The sequence below is a fragment of the Artemia franciscana genome, chromosome 6 (genome assembly GCF_032884065.1).
Source record: "Artemia franciscana chromosome 6, ASM3288406v1, whole genome shotgun sequence".
NCBI lineage: Eukaryota > Metazoa > Arthropoda > Branchiopoda > Anostraca > Artemiidae > Artemia > Artemia franciscana.
In genome coordinates, this window is record NC_088868.1 from 24,473,395 (window position 1) to 24,492,483 (window position 19,089).

A 19,089-nucleotide genomic window follows, 5' to 3' on the forward strand; every position below is an offset into this window, starting at 1 on the left:
CCTCTAGTCATGTAAGATAACGTTAAGTCAAGATCGCATCGTTTTATTTTCTTTCGGGTTATTCCTTCCATCTTAGACCACATTTACCAGTTCATATTATAACCTTAAAAGAAGATCGAATCTTTTTAATTACATTTTCTTCAGGCTATTCCTTTCATTTTAGACCACATTTACCTTTTATATACTTAACTGTACTGGCAGACGAATATCGATAATAAAAGGCTACTTGAATTAAACCCTGTCCCATCTTCGGTGACTCATAGAATCCAGAAATTTGGGAGCCGAGGCGTCTGACACATGTCTGAGTTGAAACACGAAGAGGACCGTCATAGAAGAGAAAATCACGGATTCACTCTATCTTAGTTGTGCTCGGATGCTGGCTTGAAATAGTGGTCATCATAACTGGATGGTGGTTTGACACTCAGGTTTAACTAATCTAGTTTGCCGGTAGGATGGGACGAAACATCAAGCTCGTCGTCGGGATTATTGCAGTCTATTGTGTTGTTTTATCTGCTGCAGGGTAAGTCCACGTAATTCAAGCGTTAACTTCCAAGAATGTTCTATTAGCTTGAATGGGATTACAAATAACGTTCAATTTTTCAGACGTTATTTATTAGTAAAAAACAATGTTTAGTTTTCAGCAATATTATGATGTAACACCGAAATCAAATAACAAAATGTTACCCTAGAATTGGGGCTATTGAGAAGGAAACATGTTAAGAAAACAAGTCTTACTTCATTATATGCAGAGTAATTGTAGTTAAAATATTGTGATTGCGACTCTACTGTCCTTTACCAACCCTCTCTTCTCCCTAATGTACAAATATTTAGCCCAAACTATATGTTTCCCTTATGTTTTTTGTTTGCTGATTTCGTCAGAGTTGATTCAATTTACGGGCAGACGGGTTCAAATAAGGGTGAAGCGGGGTGATCTTTAATGGAAATATATAATTTAGTGTATATATTTGGGTTAATGTTGTTATTACCTGAACAATTGTTTTGGGTCATGAAACTATTGTTAATAGATGCATTTTGATTCTTCGAACATATTTTCTCTCTTGCAAAACTACCGCAAACTCACCGTTATGGAGCTATTATATATTTGCACATTAGGGGGGGGGGGTGAAGCATAGCATATATTAAATACAGCAATGGTTAGTTTACGTATTTAATTTATGCTATGCTTCACCCCCCCCCCCTAATGTGCAAATATATAGCCCAAAGTTGCTTCTGAACTATTACAGATTCGCGATTTCAAATATCCGATCAACGAAAACGGAAATAATTGCAATTCTATATGTATAAATACAAGAATATTTGGGTAGGAATAACTCCATAACGGTGAGTTTGCGCTCGAATGAGTCCTCTCCCTTTATTCAACGACCACCCCAACAGCTAGTATATATATATATATATATATATATATATATATATATATATATATATATATATATATATATATATATATATATATATATATATATATATATATATATATATATATATATATATATATATATATATATATATATATATATATATATATATATATATATATATATATATATATATATATATATGGGGGCCCCCCCAAGCCCCCCCGCGCGCGTAAGTCGTTAAGCGCCATATTAGTTACACGCCATTGTAGTTGTGTCCCTGTGTCCCACCTGTGGATATAGATATATATATATATATATATATATATATATATATATATATATATATATATATATATATATATATATATATATATATATATATATATATGTATGGCTAGAGAACTTGCAAAATTTGTTAAGGGTAAGGGAGACAAAGGCCTACTATGGTAAGCAACGGACCATAAATTCCTCAAATGTTTCACTTGAGGGATCATCTTATTAAAAGGCTTTTCAGGCGTTCCTTAGAGCAAGGAAATGTCGGTGTAAAGCCAGTATACCTGACTTCTGTTTTTTAGTAAATATATGACAAGTTGCATACGTTAAAAACATTATTAACTGCACTATCAGCAAGATCAGTCATGGGCGTAGACTATTTCTTGATGAAAATAAATGGCTTTACATGTTGAAAGTCCCGAAGAGGACAATTCAACTCGATAAAGAGCCAGTATTGTTAGTACTTTCACGGACAAAGAAGCATGTCAGATTTAATTAGCATGAAACAACACTGACATGACCAAAGAAAGATTAGTTATACAATGTATAATTAAGAATTGCATAACTAGTCTATGATTTGATTTCTATTTTAAACTTTGTAAAATGATAACCTGATTTTCTGGCATGTCTCTCCAACATTATGCCTATATATATATATATATATATATATATATATATATATATATATATATATATATATATATATATATATATATATATATATATATATATATATATATATATAAAGCCAGAAAATTTAGGGAGTTCAGTTGTGTGATCAGCAGGGCTCTTCTTTTCTCCTAACATGATTTATAGAACTGGAGAGAGTGATGAAAGAGAGGATAATTGTATAATTTGTCAAATCACATGGGGATTTCAACTTTCTTTTACATAAAAGTATATTTAAAAAAATTTTAAACACAGATCGGTGATGTCAATTTGTAGTTCTGCTCATTTAAAGTCATAATTGCTTTTTTATGGAATCGTAATTGGGGGAAGGGTAAATAGGATGTCATCCTGGAGGTTTAGGACCTCATATAATACGTGTCAAACCTTGACTAGAACGTTTTTTCAAAAGGCTGTTCAATCTCTGAGAAGATCTTGGATCCCCCCCCCGTCCAAGCAAAAATGAAATTTCATTTATGTGTTTCCTAGACTCTTCCTTGTGAGGCCTTCTTGTGAGATGTACGTTCATCGTAGGCTCGGGCACATGGTTCTTGGAAGGGCGGAACAGGGGGGGGGGGAGAGAAAATACCAAGAAAAGAATAGTGTGTGATAATCCGAATATTTTGATCCTAAAAAAAGGATCAACCCCTTAATTTGAACGAATACCTTTTCAGGTATTTTGATTGGATTTTTTTTTTGTATTTGTGTTGAAAAAATTAAAAGACAGAATGCTAAGAAATATATTCTTACCCCTCCCCCTCCAAATGTATGTGTGTTGACACCATTAACAACATTACCAGCTATTCTTGGTCTTTTACAGGCATTTTCACCTAGCTGAAGAATAGTGAATAAAACCCAGCCGGCAAATCAAACAGTTCGTGGTAATGAACTATAAATAAGGAGCGACTCGGCTCAATAGTAACCGAAACTCTAAAGAACGGAATTTTGATACCAGTAGCTATATCAAAGAATCAAATTTTTATGCTGATTTCAAATATACGAGTTTCATTAAGTTTAGTCTTTTCCATTAAAGGTTACGAGCCTGAGAAAACTTGCCCTATTTTCGAAAAAAAAGGGGAAAGCTTCCCTTAAAAGTCATAGAATCTTGATGTAAATCACACCATCAGATTCAGCATATCAGAGAACCCTACTTTAAAGGTTGCAAGCTCCTATCTGCTAAAATGTGGAATTTTGTGTTTTTTTTTGCCAGAAAAAAGATCACAGATGCATTTGGATTTTTTGTTTGTTTGTTTTTGTTTTGTTTTTTTCCCAGGGTGATCGTATCGACCCAGTGGTCGTTGAATAAAGGGAGAGGACTCATTCGAGCGGAAATTAAAAGTTCTAATACCCTTTTAAAGTGACCAAAACATTCGAGGGCAGCTAGCCCCCCTCCCACGCCCCTTTTTTCTCAAAATCGTACGATCAAAATCTTGAGATAGCCATTTTGTTCAACATAGCAGGAAAGCCAAATAACTATGCATTTAGAGATATGATAACCCTACGGCCCCTGAGGAAAGGTCTTTAAGCTACAAAACTTGCTCATTGTCTACATATAATATTTCTTATTGGGAAGTAAGTTTTCATTTTTGGATTGGGGGGAATTGAATTTTCTGGTGGTGGAATTTTCTACTTGGATAATCTTCCATAGGGAGGTAAGTTTTCAGGGAGGGAATTTTTCAGGGGAAATTTTATACTGGGGAAAATTGCCAGAATTTCTATACGAAATTTGTCTCATGTCCTGCTTTCTCTTTGCCGACTCAATTTTACGCATGGAAATGTTAAGGGTAATTGTCTCGGGTCAATTTTCACAGGATTGATTTGTCTAGAAAATAAATCCGTGGGGAGGGGGGATTTTTCCGTAGAGGTGTAGCCAGATTTCCTGGCACGTAACAATCTGGAATTAAATTGAAATAAAAGGTTTTTCAACTGAAAGTAAGTAGCAACGTCAAAACTTCAAAAGAATAGAAGTCCTTATGTATATGAGAAGGTTGCTCTTCCCCAACACCTCGCCCTTTATGCTAAAGTTTGAATTCGGTTCCAATTATTTAAAAACGACTCTTGAAACCCTATTTTTGTTTGATTAGAACAATAGGAAGCTATTTTTAAAGGTACTAAAAACTTTGGCGTAAAGAGCCAGCCGTTGAGTAGAAGCAATCATATAAGTAATAGTTTCGGTTTATTTTAAGTTTTAATGTTGCTCCTTAATTACAGTTGAAAAAACTTACTTTTTCTTATTTAATAAATGCATGAAATTGCCCATTATTTAATGTTTGTTTTCAAAAATAGCTTGAAAACGGAGTTTTTACCGTAAAAGACCAAGTAAAAAAAAATACTACTTAATGTTTCAAAAGATGGAATTTAAAAATATCTTATTTATCAAGCTTTCAAGAAAAGTAACTTCCTGTTTTGTAATCATGGTTGCAGGGATAGCTGCTATCTTGTAAAGAGCGAACCAGTACCTATAGTAACCAAAATTCAAAAACAGGTTTTGCAAAAAACTGTCTAGCGCGAAAAAATTGTCATTTGAAGCTGGTTCAAGAATAATTACTATTATTTCGATTAGTCTCAATAATAATTCGACTATTCTTAATATTGCAGAAACAAATTTATGAGAATTTCAAAAACGAGTTTGAAACTGCTCGAAAGTGTTGTCAGGTGGAAATGAAAATTGCATCAACGGGATCGTTGATGGTCCAAAACTCTTATGTAGGAGGATCATAGTTCCCTGTCTTGAATAATAAGTTCAAAGGATGCAATGTTTAATCAAAAATAATATCAACTTCTTTAGTTTCGTCACTTAAGTTAAGCAAAGACCTTTTTGTGAGGTTTGTCGTGTAGGTTTCAGGGCAAAAATAATAAAAACGAGCAAAACTGATTTTTTAAAATTGAGTTCTTTCCGGAAATAAAGAGCGAAGTTGAAACTTAAAATGAACAGGAATTATTGCTTCACAGATGATTCAAGATATAGCCTATCTACAAATCTAGCTGAACTATACTGAGTAGCGATATTCATCAAAACATCTCGAAATCTAGAAATTAACGCTTTGCTGAAAACTGAGCTGAAAACTATCTTTTGGAGAATTATTGTTGCATACAAAAGTTGTTAGCATCGTGGGCGAGTACTATTTAAAACCGTAGAAATTAGTCTTTTATTTTTGCAGGCTGTTTAAGGAATATTTTGCTCCTATGAGAACATCTTGTTTTTTGGATCGTTTTTGTGTTTTCAGTAAAGCGCTAGTTTTTAAAATTTTATACATACTGAGAAATTTCATGAGTAAATTTATTTCAGCTAGTTTTGTAGATACGACTGGCGTAATCTGCCAAGTGAGAATTCCGATTCTTATTTGTTTTGAGTTTCAACTTCGTTATAATTCCTATAAAAAAAAAAAAAAAAAAAAAAAAAAAAAAAAAAAAAAAAAAAAAAAAAAAAAAAAAAAAAAAAAAACTAATCATTCCATATTAAGGTTAACATGAAAGAATACTATTCTTTGAAAATTTTAGGGTCTATCGTATACTCTGTATCCAGTAAAAAAAAAAAAAAAGGCTTGTCATTTTTGTTTAACGGAAAAACAGCCGTAGCGGACAATTGTCCCTTCCCAAATATCAGCTTACAGCAACAGTGCGAGTCAACGCGAAATCGTTGAAACGCTAAAGAGCGCAGCCTCCCGTGCATTTCTTTTACATAGCCGCTTCGCATGAAACAGACGGTCTTAGAAACTTGTAAAAAGGTTAAATTGATTAGAAATTGAAAGCTAACTAACAGTAAAGGGCGTCTTCGCAAAAAAATTTAAAGAGGAAGAGTGAAGCTTTGGCTTAGGCCTGAGATTGGACTTTAAAACACTTCATCTGACATTGGCTATCGCGCTGTTTCCTTAAAACTAGGCAATTTTTTTAATGCCATTTCCTCTACTCCTTGATGATATCCCTATAATCAAGTTTTTTGTATCAAAGGCTTTGACTATAAGCTAGAATTATTTTCAAGTGAACCTTTTTGTGTGTTGTGATTGGATAGCAAAATGAAATAGACCATTTGATTCCCAATTTAGCGTTATTTCTAAGTATAATAATCAGTCTCGTTGCAATCGCGAGACCACTTCCTCCCCGACCAAAAGGTGAATACGGCCCTAGGTTATATACACAAGTTTACCTTTTTTAAGTATAAGCCTAGGATCGAGTCTGTTGAGAAGGAAACATTTTAAGAAACTAATTATCACTTTATAATATGTAGAATGATTGTAGCTAACGCATTTTGACTGCAATTTCCCTATTCTTTACGCCCATGTTCCCCCCCCCCAAAAAAAGTAATGTTGGTATTACCTGAACAATTGTTTTGAGTTATAAAACTACTGTTAATAGATGCATTTTGATTTTTGGAACATCTTTTCTCTCTTGCAAAACTACCGCAAACTCACCGTTATGGAGTTATTCCTACCCAAATATTCTTGTATTTATAAATATAGAATTGCAATTATTTCCGTTTTCGTTGATCGGATATTTGAAATCGCGAATCTGTAATAGGTCAGAAGCAACTTTGGGCTATATATTTGCACATTAGGGGGTGTGTGTGAAGCATAGCATAAATTAAATACGTAAACTAATCATTGCTGTATTTAATATATTCTATGCTTCACCCCCCCCCCCCCCTAATGTGCAAATATATAATAGCTCCATAACGGTGAGTTTGCGGTAGTTTTGCAAGAGAGAAAATATGTTCGAAGAATCAAAATGCATCTATTAACAGTAGTTTCATTTTCAAAACTGAAAATGATAGCGATGATGATTGGGTTTGGGATTTTGACTTGGATAAGGTCATCAATGCCTACCAGATTTAAGTTAAAAAACAAAGGTTCGGCGATATGTACTTCATAGTGACGCTGAAAAATAAAGAAGAAAAAAAAAACTGAAAAAATGTAAGAAACTAAAAAAAACTAAAAAGAAAAAACACTCAAAGATAAATTACAGACCGGGACACAAATGACGACCGACACAGAGGGAATATAAATGACGACCGGGAACCTCAAAGAAAAATTACAGACTGGGACACCAGGACACAAATCACGACCGGGAATATAAATGACGACCGGGACGCGGGGACACAACTACAACGGGGACGCCGGGGGCACAGGCGGGATATATAATTGACGACTGAGACACAGGGAGTGTTTGAATAGAAATTACAGACCGGGACACCGGGACACAAATGACGACCGGGACACTGGGACACAGGGAATATAAATGACGACCGGGACACTCAAAGAGAAAATACAAACTGGGACACCAGGACACAAATGACGACCGGGACACAGGGAATATAAATGCTATTTATATGCACAGACAATGGGACAGCGAAGAATGTTGTATATTCGCATGTTTTACGTAGTTAAAAATATATATTTATATCTATCTCTATTCACAGGTGGGACACAGGGACACAGCTACAATGGCGCGTAACTAATATGGCGCATAACGACTTACGCGCGCGGGGGGGCATATATATAAACATATATATATGTTTTTAACTACGCAAAACTTGCGAATCTACAACATTCTTCGATGTCCCATTGTCTGTGCATATAAATAGATTGTCAGGTTTACCAACTATTGAACATGCAACATATAATTGTCCATGGGAAAAACAATCTGTATTCAGATCTATACCTTATTATTCTAATGATTGCCCTTGAGCTTTGTTGATGGTGGTTGCTAATCGAACATTCCCTGTGTCCCTGTCGTCATTTATATATCCCCCTGTGCCCCCCGGCGTCCCCGTTGTTGTTGTTTCCCTGTGTCCCGGTCGTCATTTGTGTCCCGGTGTCCCAGTTTGTAATTTCTCTTTGAGTATCGCGGTCGTCATTTATATTCCCTGTGTCCCGGTCGTCATTTTTGTCCCGGTCGTCATTTGTGTTCCGGTGTCCCGGTCTGTAATTTCTCTTTGAGTGTCCTGATCGTCATTTATATTCCCTGTGTGCCGGTCGTCATTTGTGTCCCGGTGCTTTGTTGATGGTGATTGCTAATCGAACATTCCTTGTGTCCCGGTCGCTTTCTCTTTGAGTGTCCCGGTCGTTATTTATACTCCCTATGTCCCGGTGTCCCGGTCGTCATTTGTGTCCCGATGTCCCGGTGTGTAATTTCGTCAATCAACAAACATGACGTCAGTCGACACACAAACATTACGTCACTCGACACACAGACAACTTATTTATATATATATACTAGCTGTTGGGGTGGCGCTTCGCGCCACCCCAATACCTAGTTGGTGGGGGCGCTTCACCCCAAGCCCCCCCCCGCGCGCGTAAGTTGTTACGCGCCATATTAGTTACGCGCCATTGTAGTTGTGTCCCTATGTCCCACCTGTGAATATAGATATATATATATATATATATATATATATATATATATATATATATATATATATATATATATATATATATATATATATATATATATATATATATATATATATATATATATATACATATATATATATATATTATATATATATATATATATATATATATATATATATATATATATATATATATATATATATGTTTTTAACTACGTAAAACTTGCGAATATACAACATTCTTTGCTGTCCCATTGTCTGTTCATATAAATAGATTGTCAGGTTTACCGACTCTTGAACATGCAACATATAATGGTCCATGGGAAAACAATCCGTATTCAGATCTATACCTCATGATTCTAATGATTGCCCTTGAGCTTTGTTGATGGTGATTGCTAATCGACCATTCCCTGTGTCGCCGTCGTCATTTATATATCCCCCTGTGCCCCCCAGCGTCCCCTTCGTAGTTGTGTCCCTGTGTCCCGGTCGTCATTTATATTCCCTGTGTCCCGGTTGTCATTTGTGTCCCGGTGTCCCAGTCTGTGATTTCTCTTTGAGTGTCCCGGGCGTCATTTATATTCCTTTTGTCCCGGTGTCCCGGTCGTCATTTATATCCCCCTGTGCCCCCCGGCGTCCCCGTTGTAGTTGTGTCCCTGTGTCCCGGTCGTCATTTATATTCCCTGTGTCCCGGTCGTCATTTGTATCCCGGTGTCCCGGGCTGTATATACATTCGTTTTTTTAGTTTTGTTTTTCTCCTTTATTTTCATTTTTTTCCTTTTTTATTTTTTTTCTTTTTTATTTTTTTTTAGTTTTTTAGCTTTTTTAGTGTTTTTATTAGTTTTTAGTTTTTTTTCTTTTTAGTTTTTTTTGTAGTTTTTACCTTTTTTTTAGTTTTTTTAGTTTTTTTTTTACTTATGTCCTGGTCGTCATTTATACTCTTTGTGTCCCGGTGCTTTGTTGATGGTGATTGCTAATCGAACATTCCTTTTGTCCCGGTCGCTTTCTCTTTGAGTGTCGTCATTTATATTCCCTATGTGCCGGTGTTCCGGTCGTCATTTGTGTCCCGATGTCCCGGTCTGTAATTTCGCCAGTTGAAAACATGACGTCAGTCGACACACAAACATGACGTCACCCGACAGACAGACCCACACACACACAGACAACTTATTTTTATATATATAGATAGATATACAAGTTCACACAAGGATTTGTCCAGGAATTTTATTCAGAGGGGGAAGTAGTTCATTGGGGTTGGCACAAATCAACTTATAAAACGCATAAAAAAGTTGTTTATGTACAGTTTTGTTACTTGTTTACGAGTCAGACAAGAATTTTGTCTTGTTTGAGGGGGAGGGGGTCAAACCCCCTCCCCAAGAGGGAGGGGACAACACCCCCAGCTGAAATTCAGAGTCTTTAAAAATCTTTTCGAAACTAAGATAGGCCTACCAAATTTAAGCATCCATAGAAACCGATCAGTTTTTTTTAGTATCCATTTGCCTTTATGGTACTATACGGCTCATTTTCACTTGAAATGAGAAAGTTGGCTCCAGCTTTGCCCCCCCCAGGATTTTATCAATTCTGTATTTTTTCTTGAAAATGGGTATCTTGGGATATTCTCTCATAAGAAAAACGATCTAGATAGGTCAAAAGTCGAAAAGAGAAAATTTGTTAAGAGTCAATTTTGATTTTCGCAAATGACGTCATGTACTGTGTTAGTAAATCATATAAGCATTTCTTATGGGATCATGTAAGCATTTTCTTATATGATGTCATTCAAAGCATAAATAAGATTTTTGAGTTTCCGACGCATCGACTATTTATAGAATACTAGCTGTTGGGTGGCACTTCGCGCCCCCCAAGCCCCCCGCGCACTTAAGTCGTTATGTGCCATATTAGTTACGCGCCATTGTAGTTGTGTCCCTGTGTCCCACCTGTGAATATAGATAGATATATATATGTTTTTAACTACGTAAAACTTGCGAATATACAACATTCTTCGCTGTCGCATTGTCTGTGCATATAAATAGCATTTATATTCCCTGTGTCCCGGTCGTCATTTGTGTCCTGGTGTCCCAGTTTGTATTTTCTCTTTGAGTGTCCCGGTCGTCATTTATATTCCCTGTGTCCCAGTGTCCCGGTCGTCATTTGTGTCCCGGTGTCCCGGTGATTCTCACCAGTGAGAATCCATATATAGAAGCCTGTCGTGTCCCGGGACCCAGCAGCACGCTCAAAATGTACAACTAACACGATCATGTGGAATAAATTGATATCCAAAGGAATCAGCAGTCAGTTAAATTTAAGTAAACCTGTGTTAACGTGAACAGCCGAAACTTCAACCGGAGCAGTGGTTAAGGGGTTATCACATGGACTTTTCCAATCCGTACACCAGAGGCATATTGTCACCGTTATGATTAAAGGTCATATAAGTCAATTCGCCCTTAACGGGTGAACACCAAAAACCGTCTGCTAAGCTTTTCTCAAAGGGAAGATTAGCAATATAATATAGACCAGGGGGATTGACTCGTGACTGGAAAGTACAGTGTCGTGCAGGCCCTACCTTTGAAAGTAACTCAGCAAATAATTTTTGGCAGTTATATCAAAAGTTTGAAAATATGAGTTACGACTCCTACCCGTAACAGTGACGATATGTTATATACGTTCCTTCTTCGTTTCCGAAAATTCCGTCCGAAAAATTTTACTGGGACCCTTGGCTCATCTTATTCGATTTTTTTTCCTTATTAGAAAATGATTATTTGGGAATAGAAATAGGGTGTATATTAAAACAGAACAAAATAAAAATGCTTATTGTAGCCCCTTAAGTAGAAATTTTTGGAAGGGGAGCGTGTCATAAAAACAAAATAAAACAGGTGAATTGCTCGAGAATTATAGTATATTTACGAATATGTATAAGAACATGCAGGAATACCTATGAAAATTAGGATTATTCATGACTGTAGGCTGCACAATGTGTCCCTGCCCTAAATGTATATTTGTTTACAGACATGAATGGCAACTTCTTGTAAACCGTAAATTTCGTTATAACAACGAAACGGAAGAGGGAGCAACCTAAAAAACTATTATTATTTGCTAAACATGCTTATCATAATAGAATTATCATATCTACTGATGAAATGAGATCTTTGTATCTTTCTTAGATATATTGCTGGATTCAAGAATGTTCCACCACTAGTCATATTAATTGTTTGGATATTTGGCTAAACTAATGATTCACCCTAAATAATATTTTCCTCGACCCCTGTCGCAGATGCGTCAACACTGACCAGAAACTAGCTGGTTGCCGGTGGCTAGAATGTGATACCAAGCTAAGCAGCGTAGTCTGCTCTAAACATAATTAAATCCCTCTTGTTAGAGCACTCACTGGACTCATGACTCACTATATCGATTGACTGTTCATCGTATCACAATTTGACAAAATGCTATTGATGGCTTTGATTTTGCAGCGTCATGCTAGAAAAGCATGAGGATGCACCCCCTTACAGCTTTTGGCTTAATTTCTGAAGGCTATTGTGTTTTGTTGTCAAAGGAAATTGAAGAGGGATGTCCAATGGCAGGAAGCTTTCGCAAACATTTTTCAAAAGAACACAATTGCACTCGTTTATTATAAAAGCTTGGTTGTGTAAGTAAGAAAGGATGACTCAGTAGTTTGTAATGAATTTGCTATGACGAGTTCGTTTTTAAGTTCTGCAGCATTGTCTATTAAAATTTTTGTTTATGGAAATGATTTTTTCTAACGGAGAACTTTTCCACTACATCAAAAGGAACAGAACACAATAATAAATAGGAAAAATAATTTTGAAATCGGCTGCAAATTCAAGCTATACCGGAAGTTTGAAGAAACTGCATGTCTTCAGAATTGGATTCTCCGTAAAAATTGCCTTCGCAATAAATCCCTCCGCAGCCCCCCTGTAAATCCCCCCCAAAACTGTGTATCTTCAGAATTGCGTTCCCAGGAGTCTGTATTAACAGATATCGTTTTATCCCCAATGTTGGATAAGTTAATAGGGCTTCTTTATGAAGAATGCTTGATGTTATCTTTGACGTGCTTATGACGGGGAACAGCGAATAAATATAATTAATCACTTGTCTGGTGAGTTTCTTACGCCAAAAGAGTGCTGTTTTTATATGGATTTAAAATTGGAGTCGACCAAAATTACAGGGTAAAAAACAATATTTGGAATGAAACTAAAAATATAGAATTAAAAGAAAATACAATTATTAAAAAAAAATAATAATTGAAATCTTAGTCTAAGCCACTGGAACCGCACCTATCAGAAACGAGAAAAGTATCGGCTGTCACTGTTGAAATTCTTAGAATCTGTACTTCGTTGAACAGAAATTTGTTGTTACTCTTATATCCTTTAAATATTGTCTGCAATTGTCCCGCTTGGGGGACAAGCGGGCTTTGTTTGTGGGGCTTTAAACCCTCACTCTCCAGAAATCTTTTGATTTTAAATACGTTTCATATAGTTTCTTGTTTTTTTCTTTATAGATCAAATATTTTGGTGTGTTTTTATGGCACTTGGTATTTACCAAGTCATATATAGCGAATCGTAATTTCTGTCTGTCTGTCCGTCTGTCGGTCCATGGTTTTGCTAGTTCAGGCACTTCCAGATAAGCTAGGACGTTGAAAGTCAGCATGCATATCCTGGACCAGACCAGATCAAATTAGAAATAGTATCTTCCCCGGTTCGACCATCTGGAGGGAGTGGAGGGACAGCTAATTCGGAAAAATTAGAAAAAATGAGGCATTTTTAACTTACGAACAGGTGATCGTACCTGAATTTTGGTACTGAAATTTGAATGACATGAAATTTGAAACTGAAATTTGGTATTTAGGAGGATATCGTACTTCAAAGCTCTAATTTTAATTCCCGACCAAATCTAGTGACACTGGGGGGAATTGGAGGGGAAAACCGGAAATCATGGACACGCGTAGAGTGGAGAGATTGGCATGAAATTTGGTGGGAAGAATGAGCACAAGTCCTAGATAAGTGATTTAAATAACCGGACTGGGTTAACTGGGCTATCATGAAAATTGAGGTATCTTTATGTTACGAATGGGTGATCAGATCTGAATCAATGTCTCAGATGCTCCAATTTCAATTCGAATTGGATCCGGGGACATAGGAGGATTGAGGGGGGAAATGAAAATCTTGGAAACCAAAAAGATTAGAAAATGCTTAGAGTGGAGAAATCTAAACGAAACTTGATGGGAAGAATAAGCACAAGTCCTAGATACGTGATTGACATAACTGGACCGGGTCCACTCTCTTTGGGGGTGTTGTGGGGGGTTTCCAGTGCTTTGGTGAATCCGGTGCTTCTGGACGTGCTAGGACAATGAAAATTGGTAGGCACGCCAGGAACCTGCACAGATTGCTTAGATAACAGTCGTCTCCCAGATTCGACCCTCTGGGAGGATGAGGGGGGAGAGAGAAAATTGGAAAAAATGAGGTATTTTTAACTTACGAACGGGTGACCGGATCTTAATGAAATTTGATATTTAGAACGAACTTATGTCTGAGAGCTCTTTTTTTTAAATCCCGATCGTATCCGGCGATATTGGGAGGAGTTGGAGGGGGAAACGAGAAATCTTGGAAAACACTTAGAGTGGAGAAATCGGGATGAAACTTGGTGGGAAGAATAAGCACAAGTCCTAGATACGTGATTTGCATTGCATAACCGGACTGAATTCGCTCTTTTTGGCGGAGTTGGAGCGGGGTGTGTGAAGTCGGAACAATTGGACAAATTGCGGAATTTTTAAATTACGAACAGGTGACCAGACCTTAATAAAATTTGATACTTAGAAGGAACTCATGTTCCAGAGAACTTATTTCAAATCCTGACCAGATTTGGTAACATTGGGGGAGTTGGAGGGGGGAACTGGAAATCTTAGAAAACGCTTAGAGTGGAGAGATCGGGATGAAACTTGGTGGTTAGAATAATGACATGTCGTAAATATGTGATTGACGTAACCAGACTGGATCCGCTCTCTTTGGGGGAGTTAGGGGGGTCCAGTGCTTTGGTGGTTTCGGTGCTACTGGACATGCTAGGACGATGAAAATTGGTAGGCGTGTCAGGGACCTGCGCAAATTGACTTGATAACAGTATTTTTCCTCAATTCAACGATCTGGGGGGCTGAAGGGAGAGGAAAAATTAAGAAAATTAGGTATTTTTAACTTACGAATGGGTGATCGGATCTTAATGAATTTTGATATGTTGAAGGACCTTGTTTCTCAGAGCTTTTATTGTAAATCCCAACCGGCACTAATCCTCTGATTTTCCTTTAAATCAATCTATTGATTCTTAGAATTTTGCTAGAGCTCATGCCATATGAGCTCTTGGCTCTTCCAACCTCGTCACAAGTGCCATATGAGCTCTTAGCTCTTGTTTTTTTTTATGTTTCCACCCCTGCCCTGTTCTAGTTTTCCGTGTTTTTTGGCTGATACGAAGCAATGTCTGTTTAAATTTTTTGTCCTTGTTAGTTGTTTGAAGTGTCTCGCAATTGTGTTTAGGGTTGCTTCCTTTCAATTAGTGTCATAATTCACTTCCAGGCTCTTAAGTACAAATTGAAATCTTCCTATTGGCAGATATATTAATGTTATTCAGTTATACCACGGTTCGGAACTGCGGTTTGTCGCCCTCCATAACCTTGAAACTTAGACTGTTTCTTATATATTTTTTTCTATACTTGCTGTATAATTCGAATTTCGGTTGGTTTCTCTCATGTTTCGACCTCCTGTTTTAGGTTTCTGTGAATTTCTCTAATACCTTTAGGAATGATTGGCCAATTAAGTTTCTTGATTTTAATCTACTTGTATCCATTTTTCAAAGCTTATATGAAGACACTTGGGGATCAGGTTCGGAGGGGGGATGTGACCCTGGGTGTTTAAGATTTATCTTCCAATCTCCAACAGAATAACAGAGGATTATATGTCTTAAAGCCCAAAGAAGAGGCCATGTAATAAAACAAAAAAAACAAAGAAAAACGTCCGAAATAAAATGAACAAACATCGGCAATTTTAACCTTACCAAAAATTGAATAGCATCTTTAAACCGAAAAATCTAGATTTTTTATGTATTAATGAAAAAATAAACATTTTCGAAAAATGATTTTTTTTTTATAGCAAAGTAAAGAGCGACATTAAAACTTAAGACAAACAGAATTGAAGTCTTTAAAAAAAACCTGTAAGCTGTTAGCCTGAACTAACAGCTACAAAACTATAGTAGTTTTGCCTGCAGACTTATTCTAATTAGTGACATCTCGTTGTCCTGTTGCAAGTTGGCAGCAGAGTCAATTAATTCCAGTGATTTGCCACTTAATAACACTATTTTACGATTCTTATACTTGATAAAGTCAGCAGATTCTAATGTTGTACTGATAACATTGATTGAATATCCTATTTAAGTGACAGTAATTGTTCCTGTGTTTTATTTGTGTCTGTGTGACAATGTTTTGTCGACGCGTAATCCACGTCAAAGTTGGATGGATGCGAGGAAAATATGTTAGGCCATACGTCAATGTCAAGTATGGATTTATTTTCGAATCTGGTTTTCAAATTCCCAACTTTTCCCATCTGGAAAGGATATGCATGGAAGTGAAGTTGGATTAAAAGTAAGATCTATGCATATTTTCTCGTTTAAGCTTAAAGGCCGAATCGTCTTTAAGAACGATAAACAGACGTATCTGTTTTGAAGAAATATGGATTCAAACGCGTATTTCTTCAAGAACACGACTTTTAAACATATTTGTGTATTTGTAACAATAAATTATGGGTAATAATTCTACCAACAATCATGTTTCCACGAGTTTATGGACCACTATTCTTCATATTTTTTGTGAAACCCTTCAAAAATTTGAACTTTTTCCGGAGAAAATTGTTCATTTATAATGACCGCAAAACTCTAAAAATTTTGAGAATACAATAACCATGCAAATATTTTCAGCGACTGTGGACGATTTTGTGCATACTTTTTTAATAATTGAAAAACGCTGTTTAAAATGTTGGTTTGTATTTTGAAGGTTCTATTTTTAAATATATTTTCCAGTTAATGTTTTCTATAAGTTTTTAGTAGCTTGTATTTGTTTGTTAACTTTTCAGTTAACAATTTGTTTCTGGTAGCCAACAGAAAAATGTTAGGAATCATTGGTATCCGGGAAACACCTTCAGATAGACACTTCGTGTTGCAGTGTTTCATAATGTTTACTTAGGCATTAATGTAGCTGGCTGATAAATTTTATGGATTCCTTTTTTAGGGATTCTGGGTGTTAATTTAATGTGTACCAGCTTCTTGTGAAATAATATATTCCAAAATATAAAAGCCACTTTAAACAAATACAAATTACATGAATAAAAAAGTCACTCATATACATTCTAAAATACGAATAAGATTGAATGGGCACATTTACGTTTACATCATAAAAGTTTGTTTAAATCATACTTCTATGTTACATCTGGGAAAGTAGGTTTACATCATAAAAAAAAGAAGAATTTTTCGCCTTTAAATAAAGTCCACATTTCGAAATAACGCAAAGTAAAGGAATTTTTTTTTGGATAAGAAAAACACAAATATTTTTTCACACGAAAGTAAAGAACGACATAAAAGGAACAGAAATATACCAAAGTATGAGGGATAATGCTGTTCGGTCACCCTCCCTTTGTTGCACTAAAGTTTAACTCAAGCATGATTGAAAATGTATTACAACAAAACAAACGGAGCAGGTAGCTAAGGAATAATTCTAGCGTTTAAGCAAAAATTTATACCAGGAAAACATTAAAGTTTTTAGCGAGGCAAATACCCTAGACAAGACCTTATCAAGGGGAGCTAGGGGGTTTGGACACCCTCTCCCTAGAAATGTTTGTCTGACTTTCAAAAACGTAAAAAAGGAATATAAAAAAATTTTGATGCGTTTTCTGAAGTTTTTTTGTACCCCCACTGGTGGATCCAGAGGGACTGAGGGGCCCCGGGCCCTCAATATTTTTTTCTGATGCCCTCTTCCTCTTTTTTTCTTTTTTCTTACGCTTTTTTTTAGAATAAGATTGTCAATTTTGTCAATTATTGACACCTTTGTCACATTGGCTCCCCCCCCCAAGATTTTGCTCATTGGCACTCTTGTCATATTGGGCCTCCCCCAAGATTTTGCTCTAAATCCACCCGTACACCCCCCCCCCCCTAAGCCTTCCCCCGAAAAAAACTACTGGATTCGGCCCTGACCCTAGCTATTACTGAAAATAAATCAAATTGATTGTATTCATTCTCAAAGCAGTTCAGTTAAAGTGATCATATTTAAAACTTTGTATTGGCTGGGAAGAGGGGAGTGAGGACTTGGCAAAAATTTTCATACTTTCAGTGATAGTCGTCTAAATTCTGTTTTAAAGTCGCTGATTGTTCTTTAGTGGAAAAACGTTGGCTTTTATGTCATTACATATGCAATAAAGTTCTAATTATCTACACTAACGTATACAGTTGTGAGGCGATACAATGACTACGTCTTACATGGAAAAAAAAGGTATGCTCTGTTTCACGTTTTTCATATGCTGTTACAATTCCAGAAATACGATAATCAAACACAGGGGGTCTTTTTGGGGCGAGGGGCAGTTGCCTCCCAAAATTTTTGCGGATAAACTATTATGTAGCCCATGCCCATGACTATCCAGATGTGGACCCCCTTGCCCCCCTAATAATAAATGCTGGAGTTACGGCCCCGATCAAACAAATCGTGGTAACGGACGGTAAGCAAGGAACGACCTGATAGTACCTAATCTCTAAAAATTAGAGTTTTTATTAAAAAAGAATTTATACACCAAAAAAGAAAATTTGCATGAATTTTGAACAAGGGGAAACAGGTTCCTTTTGAAAAAGGAACAAGGGAAAAATACACTATTAAATTCAACATATCACAGAAACTTGTTTTGGAGGATTCAACCTAACGTGTACAAGAACCGGAATTTTTGCATTAATTTTTTGAGAAGGAAAATCACTGATGCGTGTTCGTTTTTTTTTGCTGTGTTTTTTTTTTCACAGGGGCGATAGTTTTGAAGTGCTGGTACTAGAAATCGGAATACTTCTAATCTTAACTAATATTAAAAGTTGTAGTAACCTTTTTAAGTAGCCAAAAACTTTTGCCATAGCGCAATATGGCATAAATCAGATGGTTACGTTCACACAACGGAGAGAGAAAAAAAACTTGCCATGAGTGTAAAAAAGGAGTGACGTGTTAAATAAGAGACTGGTACCCTACCTCACGTTTAAAAGAGCATTGAATCAAGAAGTTCTTAGGTTATGAATGTAAGTAAGGAGCGACCCTTGTCAATTATCCAGAACAGGGCCTAATTGTTATCGAGCAAAGATTCTGAATACTAGCGAAAGTGCATTTATGTAACCACATACCCTCACAGGCCATAA

General features: G+C 36.2%; 1 protein-coding gene across 1 annotated transcript in view; it reads left to right on the top strand.

The window, feature by feature from the left end:
- Positions 1 to 342: 342 nt before the first annotated feature.
- Positions 343 to 19,089, top strand: part of LOC136028229 (collagen alpha-1(II) chain-like) — a gene marked incomplete in the record, with an annotated part of 194,538 nt that continues 175,791 nt past the window's right edge. The window contains 1 exon segment of the mRNA XM_065705953.1: positions 343 to 520. Coding sequence (XP_065562025.1) covers positions 453 to 520 — 68 coding nt within the window.